Below are 15,148 nucleotides of genomic sequence, written 5' to 3'. Positions count from 1 at the left end.
AGACAGCTCCCCAGTGGTGGGGGCTGCTGGTAGGTCTGGGCCCTCTGGAGACACGACTTCGGTTCTGATTGTATAGTGTGCTGGGTTGTGTGTGTGGATTGCCCACTGGCAGATGAGACCATCAAGGCTCTGGGGGTAAAGGTCACTCACCAACTCCCCCGACCAGACGTGGGCTACTGCTTCTGAGCCCCACATGCCTTGGCTAGGTGAAGCTAGCCCAACAGGGTCAGTCTCAACCGAGACCAATGCCTTGCTCCCTCTAAGGTCACTCTGTGCAGAACCTGGGGACTCCGTAGGCCCCTGCCCCCTAGGCCTCAGGGGGTGGGGGGAGCAGTAACAGTGGGAGGCCTGCAGGGTGGACCAGAGCCCTCCTTCTCCTGGATCCTGGGACAGCTCTATCCTCTGCCCTGTGCCTCAGTCAGTAATAGGAATTCAAAAATCACACCAAACTCCAGGCCTCCCATGTTTTCTTGTTCTGCCCCTGCCACCCCATAAACCAGGTGGTCCTGTGCCCCATCCACACTGGAGGGAGGGGTCCAGGCAACCTTCCTCCTGACTTTAGAGTGCTCAGGGCCTGGCCACAGAGCAGACTCTTGGGGCTGAGCAGAGGGGCCTGGGCTCAGTTTAAGGGCATTGGCCAGTGGAGAAACTGAGGCTTCTAGGTCACCCTCTGAGCTGTGGGCAGAGCCCAGGCCCTTGCTCAAGCCTTCCCGTAGGCCTGACTCACTGACACATGTGACAAAGGAGGATACCATAGCAAGGAGACTCCACAGCTGGCAAAACTCTCAGTGTCACTGGGGTGACAGCTGCTCGAACACACCTTGCCCAGCTACCTGAGCTCTGAGGACTCACTTGACTGGAGGGTGCCATTCTGAGGGTTGGGCTGTGTCCTGCCCATTCATCACATGGTGTCCTGCACACTCAAGTGAGACTTCCAGCCCCCTTGGGATCCCACTTTCCTCCCCTCCTCAGGGGTTCCAGGATATCTTGCCATAAGCCTTCAATACTGGCTTGTGGTCCACCAAGGCCCCTGGATTATTTCCCTACTTGGCCATTTTCACCCTTCCGGATGAGTCACTGGGGTATTACCTGCAGGACCAGCTGTTGCCAGGCCATTGGTAGGGGCTGCCCACTGCCCACACCACCACTGCCCATACCAGGCTGCTGGGCACGCTCCAACTGCAGGGCAACATGGCGCCGCTCCTGCTCCAGAGCTCGGGTCAGTCGCTCAAAGCGGGCCTCCTGTTCTTTCACTGAGGCCAGGATGCTGGCAGCCGAGTGCACGTTGCAGTCTTCCATGACCAAGATGCCAACAGGCTGCAGGCAAAGCAGAGCAAGGTCAGGGTGGGGCCGGGGCACAGGCTTGAAGAGGCCATCATAGGCCCCATGCCCACCCCACCGACAGATCATACGACTCACTCCCAGACCAGAGCATCCAGCTCTCCAGAGAGAAGCCGCATTGATTAAATTCTAAATTAAAAGCCATTAATCCAAGGCTAGCCGGAAGCAGCCGGCTCCCTCCCTATGGAGTGTGGGGCTCTGAGCCGGGAGGCCCTGCTTCCTGCCAGGTCCAGCGGAACCACTAACCGTGGGCATCCTGAAGCCCTTTGGGAAGGGAAGGGTAGGAAGAACTGGTGTGACCACCTTTCAGACGTCCCAGGCCTTCTGCTGCCCACAGCACATGCCAGTTCATCCCAGCATGGGGCCAGCACAGGCCCAGCTCACTGAGGCAGATGCCTGGGACCAGAGAAAGTGTGGAAGCCATACAGCTGATGTGGTGGAGTTGATACACCAGTGGGCAGGGAGAGAGAAGCCACTCCACAGCTGCCAGGTGGGTGGGAGGCCTAAGCAGGTGAGGGGATGACACTGGCCTGCAGACTAGCAGTCGGGCCTCCACTCACAGCCACACTGCCTGGGAACAAGGGTGCTATCTACCTACACAGCAGAGTAAACACCAAGTGCAGCCTGGTTGAGATTCTGTACCCAGAAGTGGCCCATGGGCTTCACATCTGGAGGGAAGGTGGAGGGCAGGGTCCCAGGCGTCTGAGGCGCAGTCTGTGGGGAGGGTCAGGCCTACCTGGGCCCCTGCCCAGTGCTGCCCCTGAGGGCCCCAGGGTGGTGGGTGGTGGCAGCAGGGGTTTGGCAGCTGCAACCACAAGCCAGCACTCTCCTCGCTGCTTACTCCCTGGCTGCCCACCACTTTTGTTCTTCATGAGCAAGAAGCAGGAGAAGAATATGGAGCATAGACCTGTGCATAGCAGCTGGCCAGCAGGCAGGGTGCAGCCCATGTGGCCACACTGCTAAGGCACCTGGGGTGTGGTGTGATGCCCAGAACTGCTCGGGGCCTCCTCCTGGCCCGGCGCATGCCAGCCAGTGGTGGCTGACGCTGTTGGCCCCTGTGGCCCTGCACAACACAGCAGCTTAAAGACACAGCGTAGTGGGCAACACCCCTGGAGGGCCAACTCTGCTGCTCACTGGCCCAGGCGGGGCAGCTGCAAGAACAGAGCCCTAGAAAGGAGGGGTCGGTGCTGGGCTTGGCCACTGGTACCAGCTGAGCCAGGGACAGGGTTGGCGGGCACGGGTGTACATGAAGATGACACCATGGAGCCCAGCCCCCTGTGAAGCTGGGGGAACCAAGGCCCAGCTCCGGGAAGAGGCCAGCACAGGTCCCAGGAGCCAAGCCTCACTTCCCCAGCACCTGTCACACAAATAAAACTATCAGTATGACCTAGCAGAGGGGCAGCAAAATCAGCCTGTCAGGCCAGGAGAGGTGGTGGCCATCATGGGGGAGGAGAGGAGGAAAGTGAGGTAGAAGCTGGCTTCTCTGGCCAGCAGGAAATAAAGGACAAACAGCATGGCATGTCCACGGCTGTGGGAACACAGCCTCCTGCGCACACCCACTGCTGCCTGGGTACAGGTCCCAGATGCACACTGCCCAACCCTTGGTGCCACCTAGACACTGGCCTTGCGCATGGATGGACTGAACCTGGTGGCCCCACGTAGGCATGGTGGGGTCTTCCTCACTGGAGGGCAGGCAAGGTGTGCCAGGGGGTGGAGCCAGGTCACTGGAGCCTGTGGTGGCAGCATGGGTCTCAAGGCCCTGGGAGGTGGTGATCAGGACATCGGGGGGCCTCATGCCGAGGATGTGCCTTTCCTCCTTCCTTGTGCTGAGATATGGGTTCCTGACTGACCTCAGGCTGCTATTCCCTGCTCCTAATAGGACCAGGCCCAGGCTGCAGACCTTGAGGACAGTGGGGGAGGAGGGGCAGCACTAGCTTCCCTGCCCTGGGCCCTCCAGTGTGTTCCAGCTCTGGGGTCCAAGGAGCCTCCTGCAGAGGGGGCCCACTTGCCCAGGCTGGGGGCCAGCCAGGGGTCCAGAAATCAACAGCTACCGTGAGAAGGTAGCCAAACCCCACGATGACCTTCCCATTGCCCAGTTCTCTCAGTTGGAGCTAAATAACTATGTGTCTCCCAGGAGACGCCCCCCCCCCCCAAATGCCAGCCAGCTTGGAAGAAGAGTACCCTGCAGCCTCCACAAAGAGCAGAGACTCTGGGGCTAGGGCCCATGTTCTCCGCCCCAGCCCAAGGGTGCACCCCTCTATTGGCCTGTAGTCCACAGCCTCCTCACCTTGGTGGCCTGGGATATGCAAGAGGCGGGCTGCTGGCTGGGGGCATATCTAGGAAGCAGGGAAGACCTAAGCCTGCTCCCCTGACATGGTGGCCTTCTGGGGTCCGAGCACGTGTGGGTACAGGTGAGCCAAACCACACCGCTCCAGAAGGCAGCTCTTTGCGGATGCTAACTCAAAAATGCTATTTTTATATGAAAACAATAAATGTGTGATGACATGGAAAGCAAGTTGTACATGAATTTTTAAGATCAACCATGAGACTTTATTTTTTATTTTTTTTATTTTTTTTTTAACCATGAGACTTTAAAGGCTTCATCCCCAAAGGGGCATCAGGGAGAGGCCCAATCCTGGGGAGAGGGGGCACCAGACTACAAGGGCCTGAGACAGGCAGGAAAGCGGGTGCTTGCTTAGGTCTCAGCTGCCCCTTGCTCTCCTCTCTGGCCGGTGTCATTGCAGCTTCCAGTCACCTGGCAGGGGCCCCTCACGGCCTGTCAGGAAGACACCTCACTCTCACCCAGATCCCGGCCACTGGCTTTGCAGTGCCTGGTGCAGGCTGCTTCTCCCCATGTCCAATCACCTGTCCACTCGTGGAGTGGACTTAGCAAGCAGACAGGAATGAACGTGCAGCGCAGAGCCAGCCTCACCTGTCCCAGGCAGGAGTGAAGGTAGTGAGCCTGCACATCCCAGGAGTGACCCCAGGTAGACAGACTGCTGAGTGGATGGAGGAACGGAATGACAGGAGGCTGATGGAAGTGGAAATGAATGAACCAGTGAATGGACCTGCAGACAGAGGGGGAGTAGGTGGTTGTGTGAGGGGGCGGTGGTGGTGAGAGGTGGGTGGAGAGTCAGATGGGCAGGGGAATGAGCAAGTAGGTGTGGGTGGATGGGTGAGTGGGTGGACAGGTGGGTAAGGTCAAGGCTCTGAAGCACTGCTGGGCAGAGGCAGCATGGACCTTGAGCATTCTGGGTCCATCCAGAAAACAGAGGCACCATCAGAGGAGTTAGGGGGAGACGCCGATCCTTCCTCTGAAACCTAAACCCACATTTGACGTCTTCCTGCTGACCCAGACATTCTTCCTCACAAGGAGTCCAGCCAAACCCTGCTCCAGAAAATCAAATTATGGGGCCTGAGTCCAATCTGGGTTGAGGAATTAGAGGAATTTCCTAAGGGTCAGGCCGGCAGGGGGAGGCAGGGAGGAGGCCCGGGCTCCAGTCCCGACTCCTCGCTGGCCATCTGTTGGCACACTGCCAGTTGTCCCCCAAGAGGGGAGAGAGGACTGGCCACTGGTTGAACTGGCCAGCCCTCCCACCCCAAATTCTACCCCCACCCCTGGCCATCTGCAGAAGCAGAACCCTGGCCTAGTGATCCAAAGCCCGCTTTGCCTGGAAGGGCATCATGTCCCCCACCCTCAACACTGCCAGCACGGGAACCTGCTCCCAGCACTGCCCACCAGGCCTCATGGGGGCCCATATTTACCCTGTCACCTCTCCTGTGGTCAGATGGTACCCACAGCTGCAGGGATAGCTTCTGGCCAGCTCACAAGGAAGGGCACTGAGCCAAGGCCGGAGCAGGAGGCCTGGGCCGGGGAGTTCACACAGGGCGGAGTCCCTGTCTGTTCATCCCTGCCAGGACCACAGTGCTGCTCGGAAGTCAGCGTAGGGCCTGGGGTGTCTGGGCAGGAGGAGGCTGTTCTTAACCTCAAAGCAGTGAGACAAACTGCCAAGGAAAGACAGACCAGCTCAATTTTGTGAGGACGAAGCATTCCTGTACATCCTCCCAAAACAGCGTCATGGACTGTTGTTATGGTGTTTTGGTTTGGGCTTTTAAAGTGACACCATTTATAGTTACATACACAGTGAGCGTTTCAACGGAAGCCAGGCAGTGACTTTACTTCTAGACCTTGACTTCATCACGGCAGATGCTGGTGAGGGGCACACACTAGCCCCTCTACTTCTGTGCATTTGCAATTTTCCGTAATAGAAAGTGGGAGAAAAAGATAAAAAGACAACCAAAAAACAATCGACACATTGCATCAGGTCTTCGTAACATCCAGCAGTAAAATGACACCCTTCATCTAGAAAGTATGCTTGCAAATCAATAAGGACAAACCAGAACCCCAACTCCAAGGGAGTAGAGGCTACAAACAAGGGATGTGGCCAGAGACAGAAGATGCAAACAACGAGCATGGAAACCATCAAGTGTGCCCACGCCCCAAGAAAAGACTACAAGGAGATGCGTCTCAGGTCACCGAGGCACCCCGGGTGGCACTTCTGTGCCCACCAGTGTCGCCAGTGTTTAGGGACGAGCTGAATTTCTGCTCCAACTGAAGGTAAGGAAGAGACAGAAAAGCAGCCTCCTGCCCCAGCCAGCAGGCGACTGAAGGAGGCGGCTGGGAATTCAGCTCCCCAGGGGCCTGGGTGTGCCACCCACGGGCCGACGAGGCACAGGGACCTTCAGGGAGCCCGCAGAGCCACAACTGGATTCAGCCTAGAAACTGGATTTTTCCTGCAGAGAAGGTACCCCTGTTGCAAGGGATCAGCCAACATGCTAGGGATGAAGGGGGTGGACAGATGGCCCCATTGTCCACACAGACACCCATCTGAGGATCATATGGAGGACAACTCGCATACTCAGGAAGAAGAGTCTGGGGGGCTCTTCACTGGTGCCAATGGGGTGCCCTAGGCCAAGTGCAGGCCAGGTCCAAGGCATCACTACTTAGCCCCAGGACAGGAGGGCCGCCGGGTAGGAGGTCCAGAAGGAACAGGGCCCATGGCGGTACTGATGTAGGAGGCTCAGGGTCACGTCAAGGCAGGAACACTGGTGGGGAACCAGGAAGCCTGAGGTCTGAGAGTGACTGGGTGACTGCAGGCTGGATGTGGCAGAGACAGGCCTCACACTGGCAGGAGCACAGGCAGAGATGGGGGAAGATCCCAGCTTGGTGGGAGGCCTAAGCCTCTGGGGCCCCCACCAGAGGCACCTAAAGGGGTGGCCTGAGACTTCCATTGGGGCAGGTCACAGATACTTGCTCCCTGTGCTGACTGTGACCCTCCCTAAGTCTCCTGGGCTCCCTGAGAACTGCTCTCTATCAGAACTCATGGCATGGGGATGGACAGCTCTCCCCCTGGCTCCAGACTGGGATTCAGGGCAGCCCCCTTGCTGTCCCTCCTGCACCTGACCCAGATTCTGGCTGCAGCCACAGCCCAAGGGCGATACCCTACAGGCTCCAAGTGTGGGGTATGGGCAGTGAGGATCCACCTCCTCGAAGATCCCTGTAGCAACCAGTCCAGGGGTACCCGAAGGCCCAAGGCCCCAGGGCTGGGGAGCCATGGGGCTCCAGATGGGAAGGATGAGAGCTGGCAGTCACAGTGCCCTGCTTGCACTAGCAGCCCACTCACTCCACCCTGGTCATGAGACTGGAAACTGGGGACAAGAGAGGGGTCAAGCCCCACAGTACCCCACTGTGTGGGGTCAGTGGCTGGCTACTTCCAACACTAGTGCCACCAAGGTACCCCGAGTGGTTCCCCTTCCAGCAGAGGCTCACACTCCCCCTCCCCCCACCCCATCTCAAGGACAGCAGAGCAGCACGCTGGGGTGGTTAAGAGGGCCCAGGCTCAGAGCCCCACCCTGCCACGCTCTGGGGTGAGCACAGGGACTGAGGCATTCCTGAGGAGGGGGCTGAGGCTCAAAGCCAGGCTGGGACCGGAAGCAGACAGATCTGATTGGCACTAGAGCCTGGGAGTTCAACCCCTACCAAGGGACCTGCATGACAGCTCCTGACAGCCTCCCTAAAGCAGAGCTGGGGCAGCTGTCTAGCCAGGCCAAGGGCTGCAGCAAGGCCAGTGTAGCAGTCACCCGCACTGGCTACTGGCCTGTGTACACCAGGAACGCCCTTTCCCCCAACCAAGACGGTGGGACCCCCTTCTTCCTGGCCCCCTCTGTCACCATGGCAATACCCAGGCTTCTCTGTGAGGGACAGAGCGTCTTTGTGGTGGCACAAAGCCCCTTTGAGGGGCAGTGGAGGTGCAGCCCCTAGGAGCCTGTGGCCAGTAAGCCTCTGGGGGGTGAGGAAGGGCCCCTCAGCCCAGCCATCCCCCTCTTGGATTGCAGAGCCAAGGAAGCTAGGGTGGGAGAGCCTGGTGATTAGCAGCAGGGACCGCCCCCCACCCCCCAGTGCCACCTGCCCCAGCTGCCCACAGAAGGGTCCCTGGGATGAGCCCCACAGCTGTCTGCTGGAGTCTGGGGGATTTTCCATGTCTTTCCCATCATTTTGACAAGGAACATGCTTTGCCTCGGTAAGAGGAAAAGGCACTGGCAGTGGGGAAAACTGCTACCTGATGGGAACTGGGCACAGGAAGTCCTTGGTAGGCAGACAGGTCAGATGACAGCAAGTCTGGCACCAGGTCTGCTGAGGGGCCACACACACAGCATCCAGGCCTACCCCAGCTCACGCCCCTTGCTTCTGTGGCCTGGCTTCCCCTGCTACAGGGGGTCCTGTCTCTGCCAGCCTGCCCAGAGGAGAATGCAGCTTCCCCAGCCATATGGCTGGGGGAGCAGGTGGGGAGTAAGGCCGGGGGCAGCGACCTCAGCCCTGATCTGGATAAGAGGGAAAGGGCTGTGGTGTGGCTGGCTGCAGGGGAGGGGAAATGAGACACTGAGGGCAGTGCAGGCCTGGGGACGAACTGGCACAGAGCACTCTCCCCCACCCCCCAGCAAGGCTGCCCTGTCAGGGCCCCAGCTCCACACACAGGGAGGCTCACCCTGCTGGGCTCCCAGCCCTGGAGCCCCTCCCCACCCCCAGCCCGTGGGTCCCCGCCACCCTGCCGGCTGCTGACCAGGCACTTGGCAGTGCCCCTGCCTGCTGGGCGCCCCGCCCGGACAAGCCCTCCCCAAGCAACCTCAGTCTGACCCACAGCAGCTTTGCTAACTAAGCCACAGGGGTGGAGGCCACGGCGGGCAGCGGCAGGAGGCAGGCCTGGCCCCAGGAGAGACCAGTCCCATTGTGGGCAGATCTGCGCAGGTCCCGGGGAGGCTGCCAAGGGACCAACCGTGACACGGGCAGCGCCCCTCACACCTCACCTCACCCTCCCTGCTCTGCGGTCACACGGCCAGCCGCTGGCAGGCCCCAGTGCGCCTGCATTGGACCAACAGCAGGAACACCAGGTCACTTTTCTCTAAGCCCCGGGAGGGAGGAGGTGGTGCGGCCTATAGCCAAGGGGGCTCCCAACAGAGCCCAGCCCAGGTTCTTGCCACCCTGGGAGATGGGGCCTGGGGTTCAGCAGGATTGTCCTCAGCCTCCAGGAGGAGGTTCCCTGGGAAAGAGATGATGTGTGTAGAAATTGGCCACGGGTTCCCTCCCTCCTCGGGAACCACACTGGGGACTCAGGCCGGGAGACTCCACTGGGCTCTGCCGGCACAGCACCCACAGCCCAGCCAGCACCCGGGATGGGGCCAACCAGCACCACAGGTGGCAGGAAGGCCCTCTGGCTGCCCCGCAGGCAGAGGTAGAGTGGCTGTGGCCATCTGATTCCGGGTGTGTCAGAGGTGAGAGCATAGCATGCCCGGGGAAGGGAGGTTCCAGGCCCTTCCAGCCTTGCCCCAGGCCCACAGCATCCAAGGGCGGGGGCCTCTCCAGTCTGCTCTTGCAGAGGGTCAATGAGTAGGTGACCATGGCCAGCTCAGGCTTCTCCCGGGCCCCCAGGAACATCGTTTCCCTCCCAGAGACTTAGCTGGACAATCAGCCTTGCTGCTCCTTAACCCCCTCTCCAGGCTGGGAGCCAGCTCAGCTGCTCTTGAAGCTCAGGAGTGCCCATGGCAACAGGTTCAGACACCACCAACCTCCAGCCAGTAACAAACTCCCCCCTTTTATATGCAAATGACTCAGTGGGAAAGGGCAGGGGGCTCCGCCCCACCCCCACCCAACACAGACTAGGCTGTGCAGCTTCCCCTCTGCTCCCCCCCCACACACACACATACCAAGTCCCATGAGGGGGACTTGTCTGTGTGTCCTGCCCCTGCCCCAAGGAGGTAGGAATACTGCAGAAGGCATGTGTACTCTTTGGGGGCCTCCTAAAACTCACCTGCAGGCACATGTGGCGGCCACACAGGGTTACACACCCACCCACAGGGATGCACGATGCACCCACACTCATCCACACCGCCATGTGGCTGCCACTGGGCTCACCACAGCTGCCCTGTGGGACCGTACCTGCCCCACTGGGAAAACAGGCGGTGGGTGACCTGAAAGTCCTGACCGGTCCTTGTTGCAGGAGGGCCTCCTTAGCCATTGTGGCATTGTGGCTCCTAGTAGGGGTCGGCATCCCACGCAGACCCCATTACTGTCCTGAACACCTGCAAGGCTGCTCCCCAACAAGACCTTTGAGGCCAAGCCTGTCAATGACAGCACAGTCTGCAAGTGGTCCCAGTGTCTCGTCCACATCAAAGTCTCTCTGTGACAGGTGAGGGTGTCTGAGCCATGGACCCTGGACAGAAGCACCCAGTCAGCATAGAACTGCCCACAGCACATGAACTGGTGCCCACAGCACCGATGAACTGGGACAGACCATGATGAGAAGGAGTGATCGTAAATGACGAGGCCCCCATGGAGATTTCAAGAAAGCCAGGGCGGACAGGACAGGGCAGGGCAGCACGCCTGCACATAGTGAGGGAGCAGAAAGCAAACAGGCCAGTCCTTCCAAAGCAGCAGAAAATGACAAGAAGTTGATGACAGAGGGAAGACCAGGGATGTGGACAATAGATCCCAGGACGAAACTTCCACCTAACAGGAATTCCCTGAGGAAGAAAGAGCAGAGCGGCCCCCACCAAATAGTCAGGGACTGCCCTCAAGAGAGGAGGTCTCCAGCTGGCTTGGCAGCCTACAGTCGGAATCAAAGCTTTCTGTACAGAAAACCAGCTCAGAAAAGTGTGGATGTGTCTATTCCTGGCATTTTATGGTTCCCTCCTGGTAGGCTGCCGTTTCCCCCAGTCTCCTACATGTTCGAGGTCAGCCTTGCAGCGCGGGAAGGAGGAGCACCTGGCCTGCCCTGCTGACTGTGCAAATGTTCCCAGGAGCGCTGAAGTTCAGGCTCACGTGCTCGGCCAGGCTGTCCACATCCTGGAGGGGCTGGACATCATCCATCCACAGATGTCAGCTGTACACTCTGTTGCCCACTCACCATCTCTTGTATCGCAGACACTCTTTTACAGCCAGGAATAGCTGACAGCTTGGTTAAACAAGATGACTGGCCTCCTTAACTCAAGATCTTTAAAGAAGTTAACCTAGCTCTGTAACTCCTTACGGAAACTTCATGGTGAAATTCCTGGATTTTCGGAGTCATGATTTGCCATTCACATGATGGATCTTTCCCTGGGAGGGAGCAAACATGGCTCACTGGGAGCCCTGGACTGCTCAGTGAAGTCCAGGGTAATCGGGTTATTTCAGTTGGGTGTCACCCCACCATAAGTAGAAGCTCCAGGCCATGTGCCTTGGGGAACAAGGACTGTTGAGAGGTTGAAATGTATTTTCCACCAAGGCCCTGATATGCTGTGTGCCTTAAGATGACTTCAGCTGTCCCTAGCAGTCCTTTGCAAGCTGCCTGTGGGGAGTATTTTTACTGTCTCAGGATATCTGTGGATCTGTGGACTGATGAGCATAACAGATTACATATGAATCCATGAAAACACAAAGTCCAAGCCAAAAAACAACAAACCCAAACACTAAACACAGACTCATGTACACACACAAACACACTCATGAAAGATAAGAATATGACATCAGGGATGTGTTCATTAACTAGATGGTAGGAACCCTTTAATAACGTATTTATATATCCAATCATCACGACATACACATCAAATAGCTCACAAATTTGTCAATTATACTCAGTGAAACCAAAAAAAAAAAAAAAAGAAGAAGAAGAAGAAGAAAAACAAAGGAACATGTTTAGCTACCTTAATTTTACAAATTCACTTGCTTAAAAATAAACTTGAAAATGTAAAAAAATGAAAATAAAAACCACCCCACTCTCATGTTCAGTATGCCTTTTCTCTGTATTTTATTTTTAAGATTTTACTTATTTATTCATGATAGAGATAGAAAAAGAGGCAGAGACATACACAGAGGGAGAAGCAGGCTCCCTGCAGGGAGCCTGACATGGGACTAGATTCCTGGGACCCCGGGATCATGACTTGAGCCGAAGGCAGACGTTCAACCACTGAGCCACTCAGTCATCCCTCCATATAATATTTTAAAATAAAAAAATAAAAAATAAAAGATTATAAGAGAATACCACAAATAATTACACACCAACAAATTACATAACCTAGATGAGATGAACAAACTCCTAAAAACATTCAATCTACCAAAACTGACCCATGAAGAAACAAAACTTGAACAGACCTAAAACTAGCAGGGAGATTGAATCAGTAATCCAAACCCTCCCAGGAAGGCCCAGGACCAGAGGGTTTCACTGGTGAATCCTGACAAATACTCAAAGAGGACTTAACATCAGTCTTCAAACTGCCCCCAAAAATCAACAAGAAAGGAACACTTACTAACTCATTCTACAAGGCTGAAATCACCCTGATACCAAAGCCATAAAATATAACTATGGACCAATATCCCTTACAAAAACTGAAGCAAAAATCTTCAACAGAACACCAGCATTCAGCAGTATATCAAAGGAATTCAGCAGTATAATCAAAGAATTATACGCCATAACCCACTGGGATTTATTACTGAATGCAAGGATGGCTCAGCATACAAAAATTGATCAACATAATACCCTGTATATTAACAAAACAATGAGAGAAAATGATCATTCAGTTGATGCATATGATACATTTGACAAAATTCAACACTTTTATTATATAATCACAAAACAAATTAGAATAGAAAGGAACTACCTTCATATGATAAAGGCCATACACAAAAATTGACATCATACTACATGTGCTACTCATCATATTGCACCTACACCACAGGTTATATCATACCTGATAATGAAAAAGTTAATAAAGCTTTTCTTCTAAAAAAATAGCATTAAGAAAGACAAAATACTTAAGGGTAAACTTAACTAAGGCAAAGAAAGACTGTTACATTGAAAACTACAAAACCTTGATGCATGAAAGATGACCCACATAAATGGAAAGATACTTCATGCTTATGGAACAGAAGAGTTGCTATTGTAATGATATCACTATTACCCAAAGTGATCTACCAATAATCCCAACAGCATTTTTTACAGAAATAGAAAACTCCATCCTAAAATCCATGTGGAATCTCAAACAATCGTAAACAGTGAAAACAATCATAAAAAAGAACAAAGTTAGAGGTCTCACACTTCCTGATTTCAAAATTTATTAGAAAGCTATAGTAATCAAAACAGTGTGGTCGTGGAATAAAGGCAGACACATAGACCAATGGAATAGAATAAAAATAAATCCCCATGTATATATGGTCACCTGATTTTTTTCCAAAAGTGTCAAGACCATTCAATGGGGGAAAGAACTATCTTTTCAACAAATGGTGCTAGGAAAACTGGATAGCCATATGGAAAAGAATAAAGGTATAAATGTTGTAAATTACAACATTAAAAAAATTAAAAATGCATCAGGGGATCCCTGGTGGCTGAGCGGTTTAGCACTGCCTTCGGTCCAGGGCATGATCCTGGAGACTGGGGATCGAGTCCCACGTCGGGCTCTCTGCAATGGGGCCTGCTTCTCCCTCTGCCTGTGTCTCTGCCTCTCTCTCTCTTGTCTCTCATGAATAAATAAATGAAATCTTAAAAAAAAAAGATCTAAACATCAAAGATCTAAAACCATAAAACTCTTAGAAGAAAACATAGGGGGAAAGCTTTGTGATGTTGGATTTGCCAATGATTTCATGGATACAATGCCAAAAGCATAGGCAACAAAAATAAGAATAGAAAAGTTGAACTATACCAAAATTAAAAACTTCTGTTCAAACGATACAATCAACAGAGTAAAAAGGCAATGCAGATAACGGCAGAAAGATTCTTAAATCATGCATCTGATAAGGGATTAACATCCAGAATAGAGAACTCCCACAACTTAACAACAACAAAACCAAACAGCCCAGTTAAAAAACAGGGAAAATATTTGACCAGACATTTCTTCAAAGAAATTTTTTTTTAAATGGCCAAGAAGTATATGAAAAGATGCCCAATATTACTAATGTTAGGGAAATGCAAATCAAAAGCACAGTGAAATGTCACCTTACACCCATTAGATGGCTACTCTTTTTTTTTTTAATTTTTCTTTATTTATTTATGATAGTCACACACAGAGAGAGAGAGGCAGAGACATAGGCAGAGGGAGAAGCAGGCTCCATGCACCGGGAGCCGGACGTGGGATTCGATCCCGGGTCTCCAGGATCGCGCCCTGGGCCAAAGTCAGGCGCTAAACCGCTGCGCCACCCAGGGATCCCTAGATGGCTACTCTTGAAAACACAAAATAACAGGTTTTGGTAAGGATGTAGAGAAATTGGAGCTCTTGTGCACAGTTAGTGGGGATGTAAAATTGCATAGCCACTAAGAAAATCAATATGGTGGCTCCTCAAAAAATTAAAAATAGAATTACCGTATGATCAAGCAATTCCACCCCTGGGTATATATATCCAAAAGAACTGAAAGGACAGTCTTGAAGAGATACTTGCATTCATGTTAATAATAGCATTATTCACAATAGCAAAAGGTGAAGCAACTCAGGTACCTATTGATAGATAAATGGATAAACAAAATGTGGTAATACACTTTTGGATCATGGAATATTATTATCAATGGAATATTACTACCCCACCTTTAGAAGGAAGAAGACTTTGACACATGCTACAACATGATGAATCCTGAGAACATCATGCTAAGTGAAATAATTCAGTCATAAAAAGACAAATACTGGATTATTCCACTTTTATGAGTCATCTAAAATGGTCAAATTCATAGAAAGACAAAGTAAAATGGTGGCTTCAGGGGCTAGGGAGAGGGGGTAATAGGTTCATTATGTCCATTAACGGATACAGAGTGTCCATTTTGCAAGATGAAAAAGTTCTGGAGATTGGCTGCACAACAGTGTGAATATACCTAATGATACTGAACCATACGTTTAAGAACGATTACAATGGTAAATTTTATGTGTATTTTACCAAATAAAAATAAAAACTTAAAAAGAGTCATCTTTTTGCTCTTAGAATATGCAAAACATTCATTTAAATAAATAGGCAAAAAATAAAAAGTTAAGCATATGGAGTTGACTATTTAGAAACAGTGAAAAATACATTCAAACATCATACATAAAAATGGGTGGGTTGGGGGCGCCTGTGTGGCTCAGTCTGTTGGAGGTCTGCCTTCAGCTCAGGTCATGATCCCAAGACCCTGGGATCATGCCCCATTTCGGGCTCCCTGCTCCTCCCTCTCCTTCTCTATCTGCCGCTCTCCTTGCTTGTGCTCTCTCTGTCAAATAAATAAATAAAATATTTTTTAAAAATGTATGGGTTGTAGAATGG

The 15,148-nt window shown here is 53.0% G+C and overlaps 1 protein-coding gene across 3 annotated transcripts in view; it reads right to left on the bottom strand.

Moving 5' to 3' along the window:
* ARVCF (ARVCF delta catenin family member) overlaps positions 1-15,148 on the bottom strand; it is a 49,968-nt gene that overhangs the window by 19,993 nt on the left and 14,827 nt on the right. For all 3 annotated transcript variants that reach the window (XM_055322325.1, XM_055322326.1, XM_055322328.1), the window contains exon 3: positions 1,090-1,317. In XM_055322325.1, coding sequence (XP_055178300.1) covers positions 1,090-1,299 — 210 coding nt within the window. In that variant the 5' untranslated portion in view covers positions 1,300-1,317. The remainder of the gene's footprint in view (positions 1-1,089; positions 1,318-15,148) is intronic.

The sequence above is a fragment of the Nyctereutes procyonoides genome, unplaced genomic scaffold (assembly GCF_905146905.1).
Source record: "Nyctereutes procyonoides isolate TBG_1078 unplaced genomic scaffold, NYPRO_anot_genome, whole genome shotgun sequence".
NCBI lineage: Eukaryota > Metazoa > Chordata > Mammalia > Carnivora > Canidae > Nyctereutes > Nyctereutes procyonoides.
This window is presented reverse-complemented; position numbering and strand designations above follow the sequence as displayed.